Here is an 18,067-nt window from a genome sequence, read left to right as displayed (position 1 = left end):
AACGGTCTGTTTTAAAGTCAGGAATACTCTCAAGCCAATATGTCCCCCTCTTTTCTAAGGCTACTAAGAAAATCAGGGACAAATGTGTAAATTATTTCTCAACTTTTTAGGATATCGTGACATGAATTTCTAACTTATTTTTGTCATGACCTTATTATGTTTTATACTGCTGCTCACTGTATATTCATATAAACTGCCTTGCAGATTGTTTTTTAATGAGCTGTAGAATAGTAATTCACTAATACATAATCTCACACCCTCACTGTTGCATCAGACATATATATATAATAGTCTTTGTTATGTTTAAGTCTGTTTGATAGATTTTAGATTTTGAATATTTTTAATACTTCTCATTAATCCTCCATGAGATAATGCTCATTTCTGGCTACATGTTTTAGATTTCTACCTGAATGTCAAGTAACTGAACTTCCAGTTTATGCTGTATTAGCCTTCTGTTTTTGATTTTCTACAAATCATGACAAAACCTAGAGGGTGCAAGACTGTTTCCTTAGAAAATTATAACTTGCTCTGGGTACAGCAATATTTTAGTCATAAAATATCACAGAAACTTGTAGGAATATTTTCACAGTTCTATTAAAAATAAACTAATAGAAACTACTATATATAGAATAGATAAACAACACAGTCCTACTGTATAGCACAGAGAACTATATTCAATAACTTTTAATAACCTATAACAAAAAAGAATATGAAAAAGAATATATATATTTATAACTGACTCACTACGTTGTACACCAAAAACTAGCACAACATTGTTAATCAACTATACTTCAATAAAAATTTTTTTAAAAAAACTAAAGCATAGTTTAGAGTTCTAAAAATAGAATTCTACCATATTCATTAGGTAAAAAGTATAAGTAACCATGATAAGTGAAATTTTTCTTCTATACTAGACATTGCTTTTAAGTTACGTATTCTGTAAAATATAGCCCAGGTTGGCATAAAGATGTGTTCTTCATAAACCAGAAAAACCAATGTAACTAAGACAATGTAACAGATAAATGGTTCGTTTCACAAGCGTAGTGAGGAATCGTCACTAGGTGATACGGGGGCCTTTTCAGATTTCTGGTACTATGTCCTTTCAATATACTTTAATATGGCATATATACATATACACTGTAAGACTGTGCTCAACAAAACGGATTTACACATATTTTATAACATTATAGCTGTCTAGTGCTTAATGTGTTCTTCATGGGATTTTGAATCAGAAAATCACAGGCAAAAAGATATAAGAACATTCAGAGTTTAATTCTACATACTTAAAAAAAAATAAATAAAAAGCAGCTATCCTTTATGACTAATACCATGAACTAGAGTCTTAGATTTTGAAAATATGGGAAGAATGAGATTTCTTCTTGCCTATCATTACTATGATGACAATTATGAATTGATCTATAATGAATATTAATTAAATGAATATTAAGTAATGACATTGATGAAACATTTATTGAGCACTGACAATGGGCTTTGTCCCACTCTTTAGACAAAAAAAGAAAATTGCATAGGCGCAAACCCATAGTATATTACATAAAGAATTTTCAAGAAAATAGATGACTTCAGTAACTATGGTTAAGGTTAAGGAGGTAAATGGGAAAGAACGGCAGAGCAGCTGAAATGACGTTAAATAAAAACTGGAGCTCAGTGCAGCAAGTCGCATCCTTAGCCAACTGTTCGCACCTCTCCACCAGACTCTACACTTCTGGGAGCTCTCTAACTAGAGTAGGAAATAAGGCTACAGGGAATTCAAAATCCAAGTTTCAGAATTGCAGAGAATTCAAATATCTCCCTTCCTCTTTTAACCAGTGGATGTTTAGTACTGAAGTTGTCCTTATTAACTGTTGATGGTTAGGGCTAAGAAAGAGCCCATAACAGTTGGACTTGAGGAAGAAACACATGCTTTACTTCCACTCCCTGATGTGTCTCTGACATTACTGAGGAGTAGGGACTTGGTTAAACACATGCTCTAAGGGGAGATTTAACATACTCTATGCTATTTAAGACTTAAATCACCATATCTACAATGCATAATTTAGTAGAACTCTTATAGTTGTGGAAGAGCAAGCAAGATCGGAAGAAGAGGAAAAGTTACTATAGACATATGGTTCTCTGAGAGTGTTATACCTAGAGATAACATAGCCTGCTGCTTCGGCACCACCAACACCACGTGGCCAAGTCTGCAGAGTCACAGGAAAGAAGGGAGGGAGAAGTGGAACCATTTGAATCAAATCTAAAGACTATGTTTAAAATTTACATTTTCTAAATAGTTTTATTTTCCTTTCTCTGTGTCTCATTATTTATTATGTTGGCATTCTTAAAAGTTAGTTTAAGTTAATATGAGATACTACAGTAAGAGAAAGTATTCCCGGAAGAATATACCACAACTGGTCCAAAAGGGGCACAATGCTGAACATGTTATTTGTTTTATATCATATCAACTTCCTGCCAATGAATATTACATTTACTGTATATTCTGATAATATTATGTCTGTTTAAAAGTAAGATAAAGTAATCCTGCTAAATTGGTTTTTAAAATATTTAAATAATTAATAGTTTAGTGTAAAACTGGTTTTTGGTTGTATAGTGCATTTCAATCACTATTTCCTGATTTGGAAATCTGTTTATAGTACAGAAAGAACTAAAAAGCTGTAAAATCTGATTTATTTGTAGATCAAAAGAACATAGTATGGGAAAATAATGATACTTTCCAATGTTGATTAGAGAGTAACCTGGAGAAGTCACTCTTCATAAAGATGTTCACTAAGGTGTTATTTATAAGAACAAAATAAGGAATTGCAAACATGCTAAATATAAACAGTTTCAACTAAATTATGATAGCTTCACATAATGAGATTTCATGCAGCCATTAATAATGATGTGCCATAGTAAACAGTAATTTATAAAACACTTAATGATATCAGTTTAAATGTAAAACTAGAACGTCACGTGATGTGTCAAGTTTAATTACAAAACTGTCAAAAATATATACCTAAAAATCAAGAGGAAATTTTTAATAGTAGTTCTGTTTAATATTAACAGTGGTTTCTATATAACTGTTAGAGATTTTTAAATGTTTTTCTCTTGATTTTACATCGTGTTTATACACTTTACTTAATAAATGCATCGTTATCTTATAATAAAGTATTAAATTCACTTTCTGGTTCAACATAATACTTTAAATAATAGTAATATCAGATGATACTGACTGAGTAATGACTATATATTAGGCATTGTTCTAAGAAGTTTTCATGAATTAATTCATTTAACTCCATCTTCCAAATGAAGTACACAGGTACAGGATGTTAATAACTTGCCTCATGTCATAAAACTAGTGAAAAGGCCAGGATTCAAATACAGACGTATACTGCTAACAGTAACTGTGTTGAACCAATTACTCTGCAACTTGCAATGTACAAACAATCTGATGGCTTCATATCTTTACAAAAGCTCAGGATTTGTAATTGTCTTAGTCATCTTGATAGGTGTGTACTGTTATCTCTTGACATGGAAATATGCACTTTCCTGATGAGAAAGGATGGTGAGCATCTATTCACATGTTTATAGGTTATGTGTGTGTATATGTTTTATTCAAATTTTTTTTAGGTCTTTTACCCTTTTGGATTGGGTTGTTTGTTACTTATTATTCGTTTACATAAGCTATTTTTATATTCTGGACATAAATCATTTGTCACCATTGCGTACCCACTTGAAAGAAACAACCTGCCTACAGACCGAGTTTACATTAGAAATTTAAGCTTTTAGTCTTCTGTCTTTTCTTGCTGTCACCATCCCATGCTTATTTGTGTTTTTTCTCCTCAATTGATCTTCCATACCTCACTTCATTTTTATAAATTTTCACTGGGCTGTCTAGAATTTATGCTCAAAATGAACAAATCATCCTTTTTCTTTCTAACTCAACGTCACTTTCCCTGTAACACTTCTGAAGAGGTTTCTCATTCTCTTAAACATTACTTGTCCTACAGTTTTTTTTTTTTTTTTTCCTTAATAGAATTTCTTGGCTTAGCATTGTTCCTCCAGCCCCCTGGTAGAATCTCTTATCACTGAGGCTCATAGACTCTAATACTTCCTCCCTCTACCCTTATTCATTACCATCATATAGCCATTCCATCAACACCCTGTAATTATACTGGGTGGTTTTACGGACAGCATACAATAAACCATCCGCAGAATTCCTTGACCTCCTGACATCTAGTGAAACTCCTCTGCACACCAGCTGAGCTACCCAGATCCATGACTGCATACTGGATTTGACCATTCTCTGGAACTAATCTATTCTGAAATCAAATCAAGCTCTAATACTCTGCTTTCTGCTACAATCTTCTCTCCTGGTTCCCTCATTTTCTTCCTCTGTTGGTGTTTCCTGATTATTTGCTTTACAACCCAGTAATTACACTCTCATATTTCCTCTGCTCATTGCTTTAAATTTATTGTAATTCACACTACTAGCAGAATTATCTTTCTAAAACACAAACCTGATCATGTAGTCTCCTGTTTACACTGGATAAAGCCCAAATCCTTGACAAGAAAGGCCTGGCTTTTCACTATCTCAGACCTTGTCTTGTCTGGCTCTCTGAGCCTCACCTTTACTCACAAGCCTTAAGAAACACTTTACAGTTTCAGGATCTCACTCTATACTCTCTTATTTCTAGACTTTTCATACAAAGTTGGCTCTGCATTTGCCAAATCCTTATTTTCATTCAAGACTCAGCTCAGGCATCATATTTTCAAGGAAGTATTCATTATCTCTTTGAATTACTCTCAGGATGGATGAAGATTTTCTTTATGAAAGCCCCCAAAAGTTAATGTCTATTCCACCGTAATATGTAATCTGCTTGCCTGTCCTGCCCAACAGACTCGAAATTATAGTAAATAAAAGAATTGTTTTTATCTGAATTTTAAGCTCCAGTAACTTTAATAAAAGCTCGTGGAAAGAAGAAAGAAACGAAGAAGGAAAGAAACGAAGAAAATGCAAAATAAATCTAACACCGCACATATTGTATATAAAAATAACATACACTGATATCAGTAATGATCTTAAAAATACTGTAATAGCACAGCCATAACAGTTATATGAAGAGTAGATACTTATATGTAATATAAACTCAAGCTTAAAGTAATCAACATTTTATAATCCCTATATTTTATCAACCTTACTAACATGTTGATACAGAAAATTATTAAGTAATTAACCTTTATTTAGAGAACACAGCCTTGCTTTTAAATTATATTATAAAATTATTATTTTATATACAGAGAAAGCTAAATTAAATCACAGTTAAGTATAATAGAAATAATTTTTATGATGATCTGCTTTCATTGTTCAAATAGAAAGTTTAAAAAGCTACTTTTTCATGAGACATCTCAAGTATTCATTTGTTGATAGTGGCAGAATTAATGAAATAAAAGCCTAACCCAAACTGAAGAATCATCGCAAAAACATATGTAATCAGAGACCCAGTTTGCCTCATCATTCAAAAAGTACATAAAATTTATAATGAACATAACACTATTTCATAGTTCTAGAGAAGTGGATCAAATTTACAGTTTCCACTATAAAATTACTCTAAGAATCAAAGGGACTCTACCCTAGTCTATTGATTTCTGTGACCTAACAAATTTATGTACTATCAAAAACAATTTTAAAAGTACTAAATGAGGCCATTATAGTAAAAAGAAATTTATGAACGGGATAGCAATGGAGTTACAGATTAGCACATAGAAATAAATAACATGTAAGCCAGCATCATAGTCACACTGGCATATAAATTTAATGCCATGCTTCTTAAGGATAGAAGATAAAATATGACAGTAATAAAACTCAGAGGGTCCAAAAGATAACATGAAACAGAGCTGAGAGGGATTTCTGTCACATAACGAAGGCATCTCCAACAATATACTTTTTTTGTTAAAATAAGGTGGCTTCATATGATTTTTTAAAAAGCTTTTCAATGCAGTTTGGTGACATAACGATGAGTCATTCCAAATTTAATTAAACAAATTGATGAATGACTAAAACAACATGGATCAAGTCTGCCTTAGGTTAGGGGGTAAAACTTAGAACATAAAAGAGAGGGTAAGTTGCAAGCTCATAAGGCTAAGTCTTATAAGAAATTATTATAATTTTTTGCATCGTCACTTTGACTGGGATTAGATAGCAGAGATTTCTGAGTGTGGCGATCCATAACAAGAATCAAGAATGCATTTTTGATGGAATCCAATAAAGACAGAACATCTGTTTGGACAATCATTTGGTAAGGGTTAATGACCTTGTATAGGAATTAAGTTGCTGAGCAAGAGTCCTGACTTAGTAGAGCATTTATTCAGCGGTGGAATGAGGAAACACCTTCCAGAAATCTGTCTTTGGAAATGGTTCTGAATTGTCTTCAATACGGCAGTAAATGGACTATGGTTGTAATCTTTTTTTTTTTTTTTTTGCTGTAAAATTATCAAAGAAAGCAGTATAAATACTTAAACACAAAGAAAAAATCTTGATAAAGTTTAAGCAATGAAATTTTCTGATAGTATTATCAAAATATGCTAGAAACCACTTGCAATGCCAGAAATCAGTGGTTATATTTGATGCACAGAATCACTGATTACATTTCTATTTTAATTTCAGAGGTGTTGGTTTTAAGCCATTTTTTATGGCTGTAGGCACTATCAAGACAAATTCTCTGTGGAAGCCATTGTTAGCGCATGCTTGTAAAAGCATGTCATCAGTGCACAGGAGATGCTTAGCTTGCTAATCTTCATAACAGGTGAGCACACAGCTATTGAACCATTAAAGTTAATAAGTGTTGGGGAGGGACTGAAGGCTGAGAAGAGAGGTTCAGACATTTTTTTTTTTTAATAAATAAAAATAACACCTGAAAAGCTGTTCTAAAATATAAGAGGACTGCTTCTATAGACCTTGACATGGAAGTACATCGTTAAGATGCTTCGCCTAGGAATTAGGGACCCATAATGAGTTTATGTTGTTCATTCAGTAACCAATTCCTGACCACAGGGTCAAAGGGAAGGGACAGAAAACCTCAATAAGATTGTATGTCTTAAGTTCTCCATCTCATGTCTTCTAGAATGAACTGGAAAGGATATTGATGGCCACTTTGCAATAATTGAGTCTGAAACTCACCTGCTCTTCCTAGAGAACATTATCATGAGAAACTGAGACTTACATTTTGAACAAAGAAAACTGTTATTAAGGAATTAAAAAAACAAAGATCATTATTTGCGAGGACTAATGATTTTCTTTCAATGAAAGGTTACAATTTTACAGCAGGTGATGCAGTGTGAAATCATTCCTGGGAATGTTAATGAGAGTTCACAAATTGAAAAGCTTCAGAGCCCATCAGCTGAAGCGCATTAAGCAATTCTGTGTACAGAACAACTTTATTAACTTGTTTAAAGTTTTAGTATTTAAATAGGTAATGGGTTTAAGAGTCAATGTACTCATTCCATGATCAGAAAGTAACCTTTAATTTCTACCTAGCAAGGCAGTGGAAATTTTAACGCCAAGTGATTTAGGCTAATTTATTAACATGTACAAAACCACAAAGCTTTGGAAAGCAGGTGTAGTTAGAGAATTACAAGTGGTTTAAATCCTTGATTTCTAGTGTATAAGGTGGTGTGTGAGAGACTGGGTGGTTGAGTCAGCTAAAGAGCGTTGTTTCCCATGCTAGGTGGTTGGATTCAAAAAGGAATCACTAAAAAATAGTTTAAATATTTTTAAATACTTAAGCAGGAAAATACTGTATTTTTGAGAGTGGATCCAAGAAGCCTTGTGGAAGAGGCACAGAAAAGAAGTGATGCCGTGGTCATGTTACTAGTACCAGGACATTTCTGGAGAACAACTTGTGGGTGACACATGGACAGCTACAACTGGACTGAAGAAAAGAGAAAGAATTAAGAACGTCAGAATCAGCTGCCTAAAAATTAATTTGATCTTCAAGATGATGCATCAATGATAATTATTAGGTTTCTAACTTGGGAATTGGGTATGAAGTTTCTACATAAGACAAATAGGAGAAGGCTTATATTGGGATTTGTAAAAAGGGCAGAAATGCTGAGTTCAGTGCCCATCTCTGGATTGCCACTTCACAGCCATGTGACAGGGGAAACTTAATCTCTCCGTTTCTGTTTCCTCACATGCAAAATAGGGATAGTTACAACATGCATCTTATGGAGTCACTGTGCTCATTCAATTAACTCATACACACCATCGCCAACAACTACAGCGCTTTCATAATCTCAGTTGCTACCTCACTCATTCTTGTAACTTGACACAAATAACCTTGATTGCAACAATCTTTAATTCCACTGTAATGCACAACATATTTTTCCTAACATCCCTTACTGTACCTCACTCATCACTGCCCTTACTTTGCATGTGTCCCGGCTTAAATTCCATGGCCAATCCTTGGAATCAGGCCCTTGCACACACCTTGCACACACCTTGCACACTTGCAATCTCTACTTCTTTGCTTCTCTCTCCTTTCATCGTATCGGGTGAAACCATCTCCATAAGGCTGGCCCTTGTCTACTCCTGGAGCTAGAACCTAACTGGAGAAATATGACTGAATATGACCAGAGAAATATACCCATCCAAGCTTAATGCTCTTGTTCTAAATTTACAGTTATTAAGAAGAGACTGCTCATTATTCCCAGCCAATCATATGGCATTCCCTTGATCCATGTGGCTCCCACTCTCTTAGGTGACCGCTGTGTAACTTCTTCCAGATCCTCAGAATCTTCATACCATCCTTCCTCTCAGCAATGACCAAGCTTCCTATTTCTCTAAGAAAATCTAAGTGTCATGTCTTTTTTTTCCCATAGTCATTCCCTCTACATATCGGTTAGATTGTTCTTTTAAAAATACGCCAGATCATTCTCTCTTTTGATCAAAGTCCTCTAATGGCTTTCAACTTCACAACTTCACAATAAAAGCTAAAGACTTTACAATGGCCTAAACTGCTCTACACACATGAAAATCTTAAGACATCTTTGGCCTTTTCTACTTTTGCTCTCTGCACAGACTCTGACCCAGCCACTAATTTCCTTGATGCCCTTCAGATACGTCAGGTTTCTCCAGCCTTTGAGCTTTTCCTTGTTCTCTTCTGGTGACTCCTCTGTCTACAAAGTTCTCTCCCCAGAGAGACACAGGGGTGACCCCCTCATTTCTCAGCTCTTCATTCAACTATTTCTTTGGTAAACTGCCTCTTTTATAAATGCAATCCCAGCATTTCTTCTCTTTTCCTGCTTTAATTTTGTCCTTGAGTTTTTAAATACCGCCAGTGTTTTAATACAACCAGGTAGTAAATAATACATGTATTGCTCTGTGTGTTGCCTGTTTCACCCCACAGAATGAAAACTCTACAAAGGTGAAGATTTGATTTTGTTTTTTATTGTTTTTCCTTCTACTGATAAAACTATTTGGCACATACTAGGCACTCAAATACTTCTTGAGTGCATTAATATATTTAGCATAGTGGCTGGTGTAGTATATATGCTCAATAACTAAGAGTTATTGTTATCAAATATAATAATAATAATGTACTGGGCAACATGGAATATATAAGAACATGGAAGCTCCAGGTTGCAGCGTTACAACTTTCAGATTCAGAAGAGGAGGATGAACTTAATACACATTAACATGGTAATAAAATAAGACGAACAAACAAGATCCCACCGGGAAGAATGTTAATAGTGGAAAGCTGTGACAGGTGAGGGGCGAGCATCGGGATGAGCTAACATAGGGCAGGCTGAAGTCCTAAAATCCAAGGAAGATATTAAAAGGAAGCATCCAGAGTAACAGAAGGAGAATCAGGAGAGTGTGGTTTAATGGGTCAATGAAAGGTAGACATTTGTGAAGGCTGAGGTGGTTAAGCGTGCCTAATACTTCAGAGCAGATAATACTAAGGAAAGGATGACATCATAAATGTTCAGCTACAAATCATAATTCAAACTGCAGGAAAATGTAATGATTGAAAATAAATGTTCAGAACCAACAGTGTCTACAAAAGCAATAAAAGAGTTGGCAAGATCAGTAGAAGATAAGACGTTCATTTAACACGTGCTCTTTACCTTTGATTCTTTTGAAGAAAGAAAGGAGGGAATAATAAAAAAATCCATCTCATGTTTGACCTTGTATGACCAGAGGCTGTGACAAAAGTGAGCCAAAGAAACACTCCCTCCGCTCACTGAATTAAGCAGGCTTTTACCCAGATGGGTGGATAATAGAATGACATCATCAATTTCTTCCTCAACTTAAAAAATCTAAAATCAAGGGTACAACTCAACCAATAAAATGACTGAATTTTTTAAACCGAATGAAAATATATAAAAATTTTACAAGTCCTTTCTCTTTAAGAGAATATTCCAAAAGAATAAAAATCATACCAAATTCAACTAAAAAGTCAAGTATTTTAATAAGGCTCTCATTATTTTTAATCAACCTTATTTACTATAGGATATCTAATAAATCAGACATGAAGAAAGAAAATTTACAATAAGTTACTGCTATCCTCAGCAACATGCAGGTATTTTCCTTTGCTCTATATTTGTAGATTGAGAAAATGAAGAGTTTTAAATATTTTTTTCACTAAAGGCATTTAAAATACAAACAATATTTTACAGTTAATTACAAAATGAATCATAAGTGGGTGCGAACTGAGTAATTTGATTAATTTCTAAGTTGACCTTTAGAAAAGTATTTATCTAGCATTTCTTAGTTGTTGTACTTTAATTCTATAAACCTGAAGTTCCAAGCTGCTTAAATTCCATGTTGTTTTTAAAAATGAGAACTGCGTTACGGATATAAAACAGTTTGCTTTGTAAGATAACTGTTTCACTTTAGAAACAAATTGGATTTTTGAAATGTAATATGAGTATCATCTCTGAATGCCTGCTTCTCTTTCTATCAAAATGTGTTCTTTTCAGGGTTACCTTACTTATGCCTACTTATGCATTTTTCACCTGTATATTTATTGAATCAAGTAATTATTTTGCAGGTCGTTAAATTTATTCTCCACGAACAACAAGAAACAAATGCACCTAATGGCAGTGCACAGCTTTCTTCAAGCTACGTGTTCTCTTTCTAAGTAGCCGCTGACTCAGAATGAGAGACCTCCACATTGCAGATGTATTTTGTGCGTCTCCAGCAAAATTGCCCATAAGAGTAACTTCATTATTCTGGGAAGCTAGATCTATAAAACATGTAAAATGTGGAAGTGTTCTGCCTGTACAGTTTCTGGTAAGTACCACATGACTAAGTGATAAAACCTGAGTCAGCGTTGGTTAGAGCATACCTTACTAAGACGTTTATTGTGCCACGAAGGAAAAAGGAAGTACAGTGGGCAGAGGGGTCCTGTCTGCAGTAATGAGGTATTTTACATCTATAGAGTCCTGCCTCGATAGAAAATGATCTCTGGAAGCATCTAGTGGCAGCGTGCACCAGTTGGCCCTAGAAGCCCCCAGTGATTGCAGAATGATGAGAAGGAGAAACTCACCAGCACCACCGGACAGATTGTTGTGGGTGGTAAAATATGGTCCTTCAAAGGTCCGCAGTCACATTCAGGTTTTAGATGAGAAGCACATTTGTTATGCAGCTATGAAAGGAGAAAGAGGACACTATCAGATGTGCAGGACAACAGCAAGCACGAGGCCGACAACACTTCTACTGAGATAGAGCAGTTACATTATAAGTATTCCAAGAACAAGCAAACAACATCATAAAGGGATTCGCAGTACACTTGCTCTGGTACAGTCTGCCTTTAATAACTGTTCATCAACGCCTGTAGCCCAGCCTATGCATTTTCTAATTCTCAGAAGTGTTTGTATTAAAAATGTGCTTTAGGTTTTCCACCCAAAAATCTGCTTTCTTTGACAAGCACACATTATGGTCTATTACAGCCCTTATTTTGCTTATCTGTTAGTGTGATCTTGAAAACATTGTGCACTGCGGATGCTTTTTTTTTTTTTTTTTGACCCTCCTGTTTTCTCAAAGTCATTCCAAAGTGCACAGCTCAGTATGGGGCATAATTGATCCCATCATTAGTTTTAACTTTGTAATTCAATATGTAAATGTAACCAGAGATTCATCTCAGTAGGAGCAGGATATAAATATAAGAAGATGATTACGATGAGAAAAATTTATCTTTATATTGTATTTATCAGCTCTACATTTAGCATAGAATCATATAACATGTTAATTTAGTTTCCAGCATGTATGGACCCAAACTGTTATTTTTATCAACCTTGGTGTTACAACATAGTGCATTAAATAGTGATTTTTTTTAATTGAGTGATAGTTCTTGAAAGTATACAGAATTGCTAAAGTAGTAGTTGTTTCAAGGCATCTAGGGATTTCTCTGTCCTCTACTCTGTATCAATTTAATATGAAATACTCACACTTTAGGCAAATTATACATGTTAATAAAATAACAGGTCTTGTTCAAAACCAAAAAGGAGTTGCTTCATTTTTCAGTTTTGAACCCAAAGGCACCCCGTTTAAGTCATGGTTATATTAATTTCCACAACAGACCTACCTTCGTAACAGTTAATTAGCAACCAAGCATAGGAGTCTAAGAAGTGTTGATCTACCACCACGATCTACCATGGTAGATCACCACCACAGAAGAGGTATTTCTGTTGTCCTTGAATCTGAAACGTCTATCATAGTAATGCCCTGTCTTGGAGTGAAGGCTACATGTACTGTAATTAATGCACATTGGGCCACATTACGTGAAATAAAAGTCCCTTTCCACATTCATCCATAATTAGCAGCCTGGCTTCTCAGTGGCACGTAAACTCCTTTTAACCAGTGTTTGAATCTGATCAGGCCCTGCAGCTCTTTCTCAAGAGGCAAAAGGTATTGAAGATAAAGAGGTAGTTGAAGCCACATGCAAAACAGAACCAAACTAAGGGACATCGTTTCACAAATGAACATGCATCATTTCCTCAAAACAAAGTTAGTGACCGGTTTCCATATATTATCAATTTATTGGACTTCTCAATTTTCTTAGAATAAATTTTAGATTTAGACATATGGGCTACCAAGCGTTGTAGGTTAAATTGGATCTTTCCCCAGTGGAAATCCTAACTCCTGGTACCTGCAAAGATGAACTAATTCAGAAGTAAGACCTTTGTAGGTGTATTAAAGTTCAGATGAAGTTATACTGAATTAGGCTGGGCCCTAATCCAATGACTGGTTTCCTTACCAGAAGAGAAAATCTAGACATAAAAAGACAGACCTGGAGGGGAGAAGGCCCAGTGACAGCAGAGGCAGAGATTTGGTGCTAGAACCTCAAACGGAGGAGCTCCAAGGATTGTTGGCCACCACCAGACACAAGAAGAAGCAAGGGAGGACTCTTCCTGACAGTGCTCAGAGGGAGCACAGCCCTGCTGCCATCTTGATCTCAGGTTTCTAGCCTCTAGAACTAAGCGAGAATAAATCTCCTTTCTCATTTTGTGGTATTTTGTTACCCACCCTAGGAAATGCATATACAGGTCACTCTGAAAACTGAAACAAAATCAAACACAAACTGTGTGTGTTAAGGCTCTTTTGTCCTTTGGTGTCACAGAGAAAAAGCTTTGGCTTTTTGATCCTGTACAACTAGTCTAAAACTGACAATGCAAGCCAGAAAGAAAGAGAAAATTCCAAACGATATCAATCATACGTGGAATCTTAAAAAAAACAAACAAATAAAAAAAAGGACACTAATGAACTCACCTACAAAACAGAAACAGACTCGCAGACATAGTAAACAATCTTATGGTTACCAGGGGAAAGGGAGTCGGAAGGGATACATTTGGGAGTTTGAGATTTACAAATGTTAGCCACTATATATAAAAATAGATTTAAAAAAAAAGTTTCTTCTATATAGTCCAGTAAACTATGTTCAATATCTTGTAATAAACTTTAATGAAAAAAATGTGAAAATGAATATATGTATATGCATGACTGGGACATTGTGCTATAACCAGAAATTGACACATTGTAACTGATGGTACTTCAATAAAAAAATGATTTAAAAATTAAAAAATAAAGGACACAGGCTAATCAATCATAATGAAAAAAAAAAATGACAATGCAAGACTCTAAGAAGCCACCACAAAGAAAGAGATCCCAGATAAAAATTCTGTGTGTACCAAGCGAGAAAGTACTACATTTTCACTTTTGACTGTGGTTTGCAAAGCTTCACATGTGACTCTGAAGGACAGAGAGGCGGGGCATGCTAAACTGTTCTGCCTGCACTGATCATAGATACACAGTCTGGGGGTCTCAGCCTCCTCCAGGCCTCCATTTCAGGTTTTTCTAACCATCTGAAACTGATAGGGTAAGGGATGGCTACCCTCTCTCTATCATCATTTGAGGGTTACCAGATATAAGAAAAGATAATAGAAATGAATTTAATGACAGCTTTTTGGCATTCAGGCTAGTTTTCCAGCCAAAAAGAAGGAATCGAGGACTCAGGTAGAATCACGCAGTTGATAAGCTGAACAGAATGTGTTGTGCAAAGGGGTAACTCTTCATATTGGCGTTCGAGGGTTTCAGAGCCGAGCAAAAAAACCAGCATGGGATTTTCCAGTGGGATCGCCACATGGTCCATATCCCTGAGTTTTCTCTAAGGAGCTGCAAGGCAGAGTGTTGCCAGAACAGGAGCCTGTAGCAAGGTCTACAAGAAGGCCGGTAACCATATCATCATCAGGGAAACAGTGCAACACGCAGTGCAAGAACATTATCCTCCCCAAGAAGGCTGTAAAATGTGCAAGGGTACCTTGTACTCTTATTAAGTCTGGAATCTGGCAACTGCTAAACATATCTGGGTATCCATCGACATCATGACATCATTAGTAGCCAGGTGCATCAAAGCTGAGGACACCATGTTGGAAAATAGTGGTCATTCCACAATTTGTATAGCAGGTGTAGTTTATTCTCAGAGACAAACTTGAGGACAAAATACAAAATGTGAAAGCCAATGAGAAAATGCTTATGGTTCCCAGGACTGCTTATCATGATTAAAAGTGAACATCATGTTGGCTATGAAACTAAAACTTCTGTTAAAAAACAGTCTATTTTTTTTAAAAAGACAGCAAATGTCAACAAAAGAAAAACCATGTAAAAGAATTTAAAACCACTGCCCCACAAAACTATCTTATGTTACTGGTAATGTTCTGTTTCCTGACCAGGTGCTGGATACATGGGGTGTTCATTTGTGAAAAATTTATTGAGCTCTACCCTTAGGAAACTTACACTTTTCTGCATGTATGTTATTTTCAACAAAACTGTAAAAAGGAAAAAAAAAGGAACATAATCAGCAATTTTAAAAAGTTGCTTAAACTTGTCACTATGATATTTTACAAAAAAAAAAAAGAGCTATCCGAGTCTTTCTCGGTGTCAATAAGATACTGAAGTCCAACAATTGTCTCGAAGAGAAGTAAGCTAGAATATTAATGAATTCTGTCTCTTAAATAAAATGGCCAAGGGAGTCCAGAGAAAAGAAATCAATTGTTCCCTTTTGAAAAATATTTTTATTTTTGTTCAGTTATTTTTGCATTTCTAAAGAGTAAGGCATAGAAATCCTGAGGTCATTATTTTATCATACGTTTAGAAACTTCCATTCATGTTAAGGGAATCAGTCCCGTATCGAGGAAATTCATAAAATATGAACCAGCTATTCCTAGAAGTGAATTAAACACTTGGAAATAATTTCAGAGTTTATGACAATTTCCAAGCACCTAATTTAGAGCCAGATCTATGTTTATTGAAAAAAAGCTGTCTCAATTGAGGAAGAAAAAGAAAATGTGTGAATGTGTGTGTGTGCATGTATGTGTGTGTGTGCGCGCTTATGGGATGGAGTTGAGAAGAGTGAGGTTATTGTACTGAAAAGAAAGCAGTGGCATCTAACAAGTCAGAGGAGGAAAAATAGACAATAAATTTTCATGGGAATTTCGAGGAATAAAGAGAAATAAGTCATTTTTCTGGAGAAAAATGAAGACCTGATTTAGAGGAATATTAGTCGATCTATAAATTCTTTTGTCTCTAACATTTTGCTGTTTCAGGTGCTGTCAATGCTGGCACTTGCTGAAGCATAAACCTTTCTTTTGCAAAGGCATTGGAAACCTTTGAACATTATTGTTAGGAGCTTATGATTTTAATTAAAGTAGTAGCCCTACATGATACCGAAAGTAAATAATTCATAGCCATCATATAGGCTTTCTTTTGCCAAACTCAACTGAAACACGTCACCTTCCTATCCTGGAGGGTCCTGCCTGACCAGGGACATTTTACCACAACTAGGAACAAATGATAACATGTTTTAAATGGAACGTCAAGAAAACACGTTCATGGCAGGAATGAGCAGGTACAAATAGTGGGATCTTAAGGATCAGGGAATGTAAGCGAGTGGAGAAAGAGAGAACCAATGAAGATACCCAGCCCTATTGACCGAATGATAAAACACAGCGAAGTGGCTGCCTAAATGTTAGAAGATAGTTTATATTGTTCTTACTTAGAATTTTTCTATTTTTTTTCTTTTTTTTTTAATTGATGTATAATCAGTTTACAGTGTCGTTGTGTCAGTTTCTGGTGTACAGCATAATAGTTCAGTCATATATACATGCACACATACACACATACATAATACATACATACGTACCTATACTCATTTTTATATTCTTTTTCATTATAGGTCTCTATAAGACATTGAATATGGTTCCCTGTGCTATAAAGTATATAAACTTGCTGTTTATCTATTTTATATATAGTAGTTAGTATCTGCAAATCTCAAACTCCCAATTTATTCCTTGGTTTTTCTGGTTTTATCAAATGGCTAGATTTGCAAAAGGAGATAAAACTCAGTTCTAGGAGCCTAACTTTATATCTACAAGATGGCAAAACAGTGCAATATCAAGAAGCCAGAAATACTGACTAAAAAGGGGTGTTGACTTTGTTTTAATCTTTAAGTATTCATCTATGCTTGTAAATCTGATGCAGATTTGAGTATCACAGAATGATTAAAAACAATTTAAATCATGCATTTAAAATTCACTCTTGAGCAGGAAGAATAGTATATCAGTCATTAAGGTGAAATTATTGAGGACCGCCTCTAAACTCAACACTCCATCAAGAATTTAGGAAAAAATGTGTACACTGGACTCGGAGCTGAATAAAAATGTCATCTAGCAGTGTAGACCACGTGAGCATGTAGACAGGACACTGCTGGACAGCATTCCCATCCTTCCTTTGGTGTGGAGTAACAGAAGAGAAAGTATCCCAAAAAAGGAAATATTAGTGTCAAGGAAAATTTCAAGGAAGATATGGAACTTAATTTGGTTCTTGCGGTGTAGTTAGAATTTAAGGTGGGTGCACTCAAGGCACTAAGAAGGAGTAAAACAACAGGAAAGAAGCATGACTGTCCCAGCGGCCGGCCAAGAGATGCACACGGCTGCAGTGGGGGCTGGACACAGAGGGGGGTGTTACACATGTCGTGTGCTCAGGTTTGGGTCTGGTACTTGGGGAACTGAAAACTAGATCGAGGTAGGAAGCAGTGAAGGCTGCATTTATCACCACAGAAGTATTACAGGTTGCTGAAGGTGGCATATGATAACAAACTAGTATTTTCAGAAGATGATTCTGGAGGTGGGTTACAGCCTGCGTTATAGGAAAAGTACCTTCTGTCAGGGACATGAGCCAAGAGCTCTGCCTCTAATCTAGTTAAGAGGTGCTAAGAGCTTGCACTTGGGCTGTGAATGGTGAAGACAAAAACTCAAATCTGAGGGAGATATTTTAAGGAGGATGGTAGATTGAATATGTGGGATGAAGGTGAAAGACAAGGATGAAAGAAATTGCTTTCCAACTCTAGTTCCAATGACTGCAAGCCATGCAAAGCAAGCATTCCATGTCTGATAGAAAAGAGAGGGTGGAAAGAGCTGTTCTTTGTGAATATAAATCAATCAGCTCTATCTAGGATTCAGTGATATGCAGGACCACATGGTTCTGGATGCTTTTAGAACACCCAGGTGCTAT

At 35.5% G+C, this 18,067-nt stretch overlaps 1 protein-coding gene across 7 annotated transcripts in view; it reads right to left on the bottom strand.

Moving 5' to 3' along the window:
- DGKB (diacylglycerol kinase beta) overlaps window positions 1–18,067 on the bottom strand; it is a 637,574-nt gene that overhangs the window by 385,694 nt on the left and 233,813 nt on the right. For all 7 annotated transcript variants that reach the window (XM_064487528.1, XM_064487529.1, XM_031454980.2 and 4 more), the window contains one exon: window positions 11,547–11,645. In XM_064487528.1, the coding sequence (XP_064343598.1) occupies window positions 11,547–11,645 (99 nt within the window). The remainder of the gene's footprint in view (window positions 1–11,546; window positions 11,646–18,067) is intronic.

This window comes from Camelus dromedarius, chromosome 7 (assembly GCF_036321535.1).
Source record: "Camelus dromedarius isolate mCamDro1 chromosome 7, mCamDro1.pat, whole genome shotgun sequence".
NCBI lineage: Eukaryota > Metazoa > Chordata > Mammalia > Artiodactyla > Camelidae > Camelus > Camelus dromedarius.
Note: the sequence above shows the minus strand (reverse complement) of the source record. Positions and strands in the feature narration are given on the sequence as shown.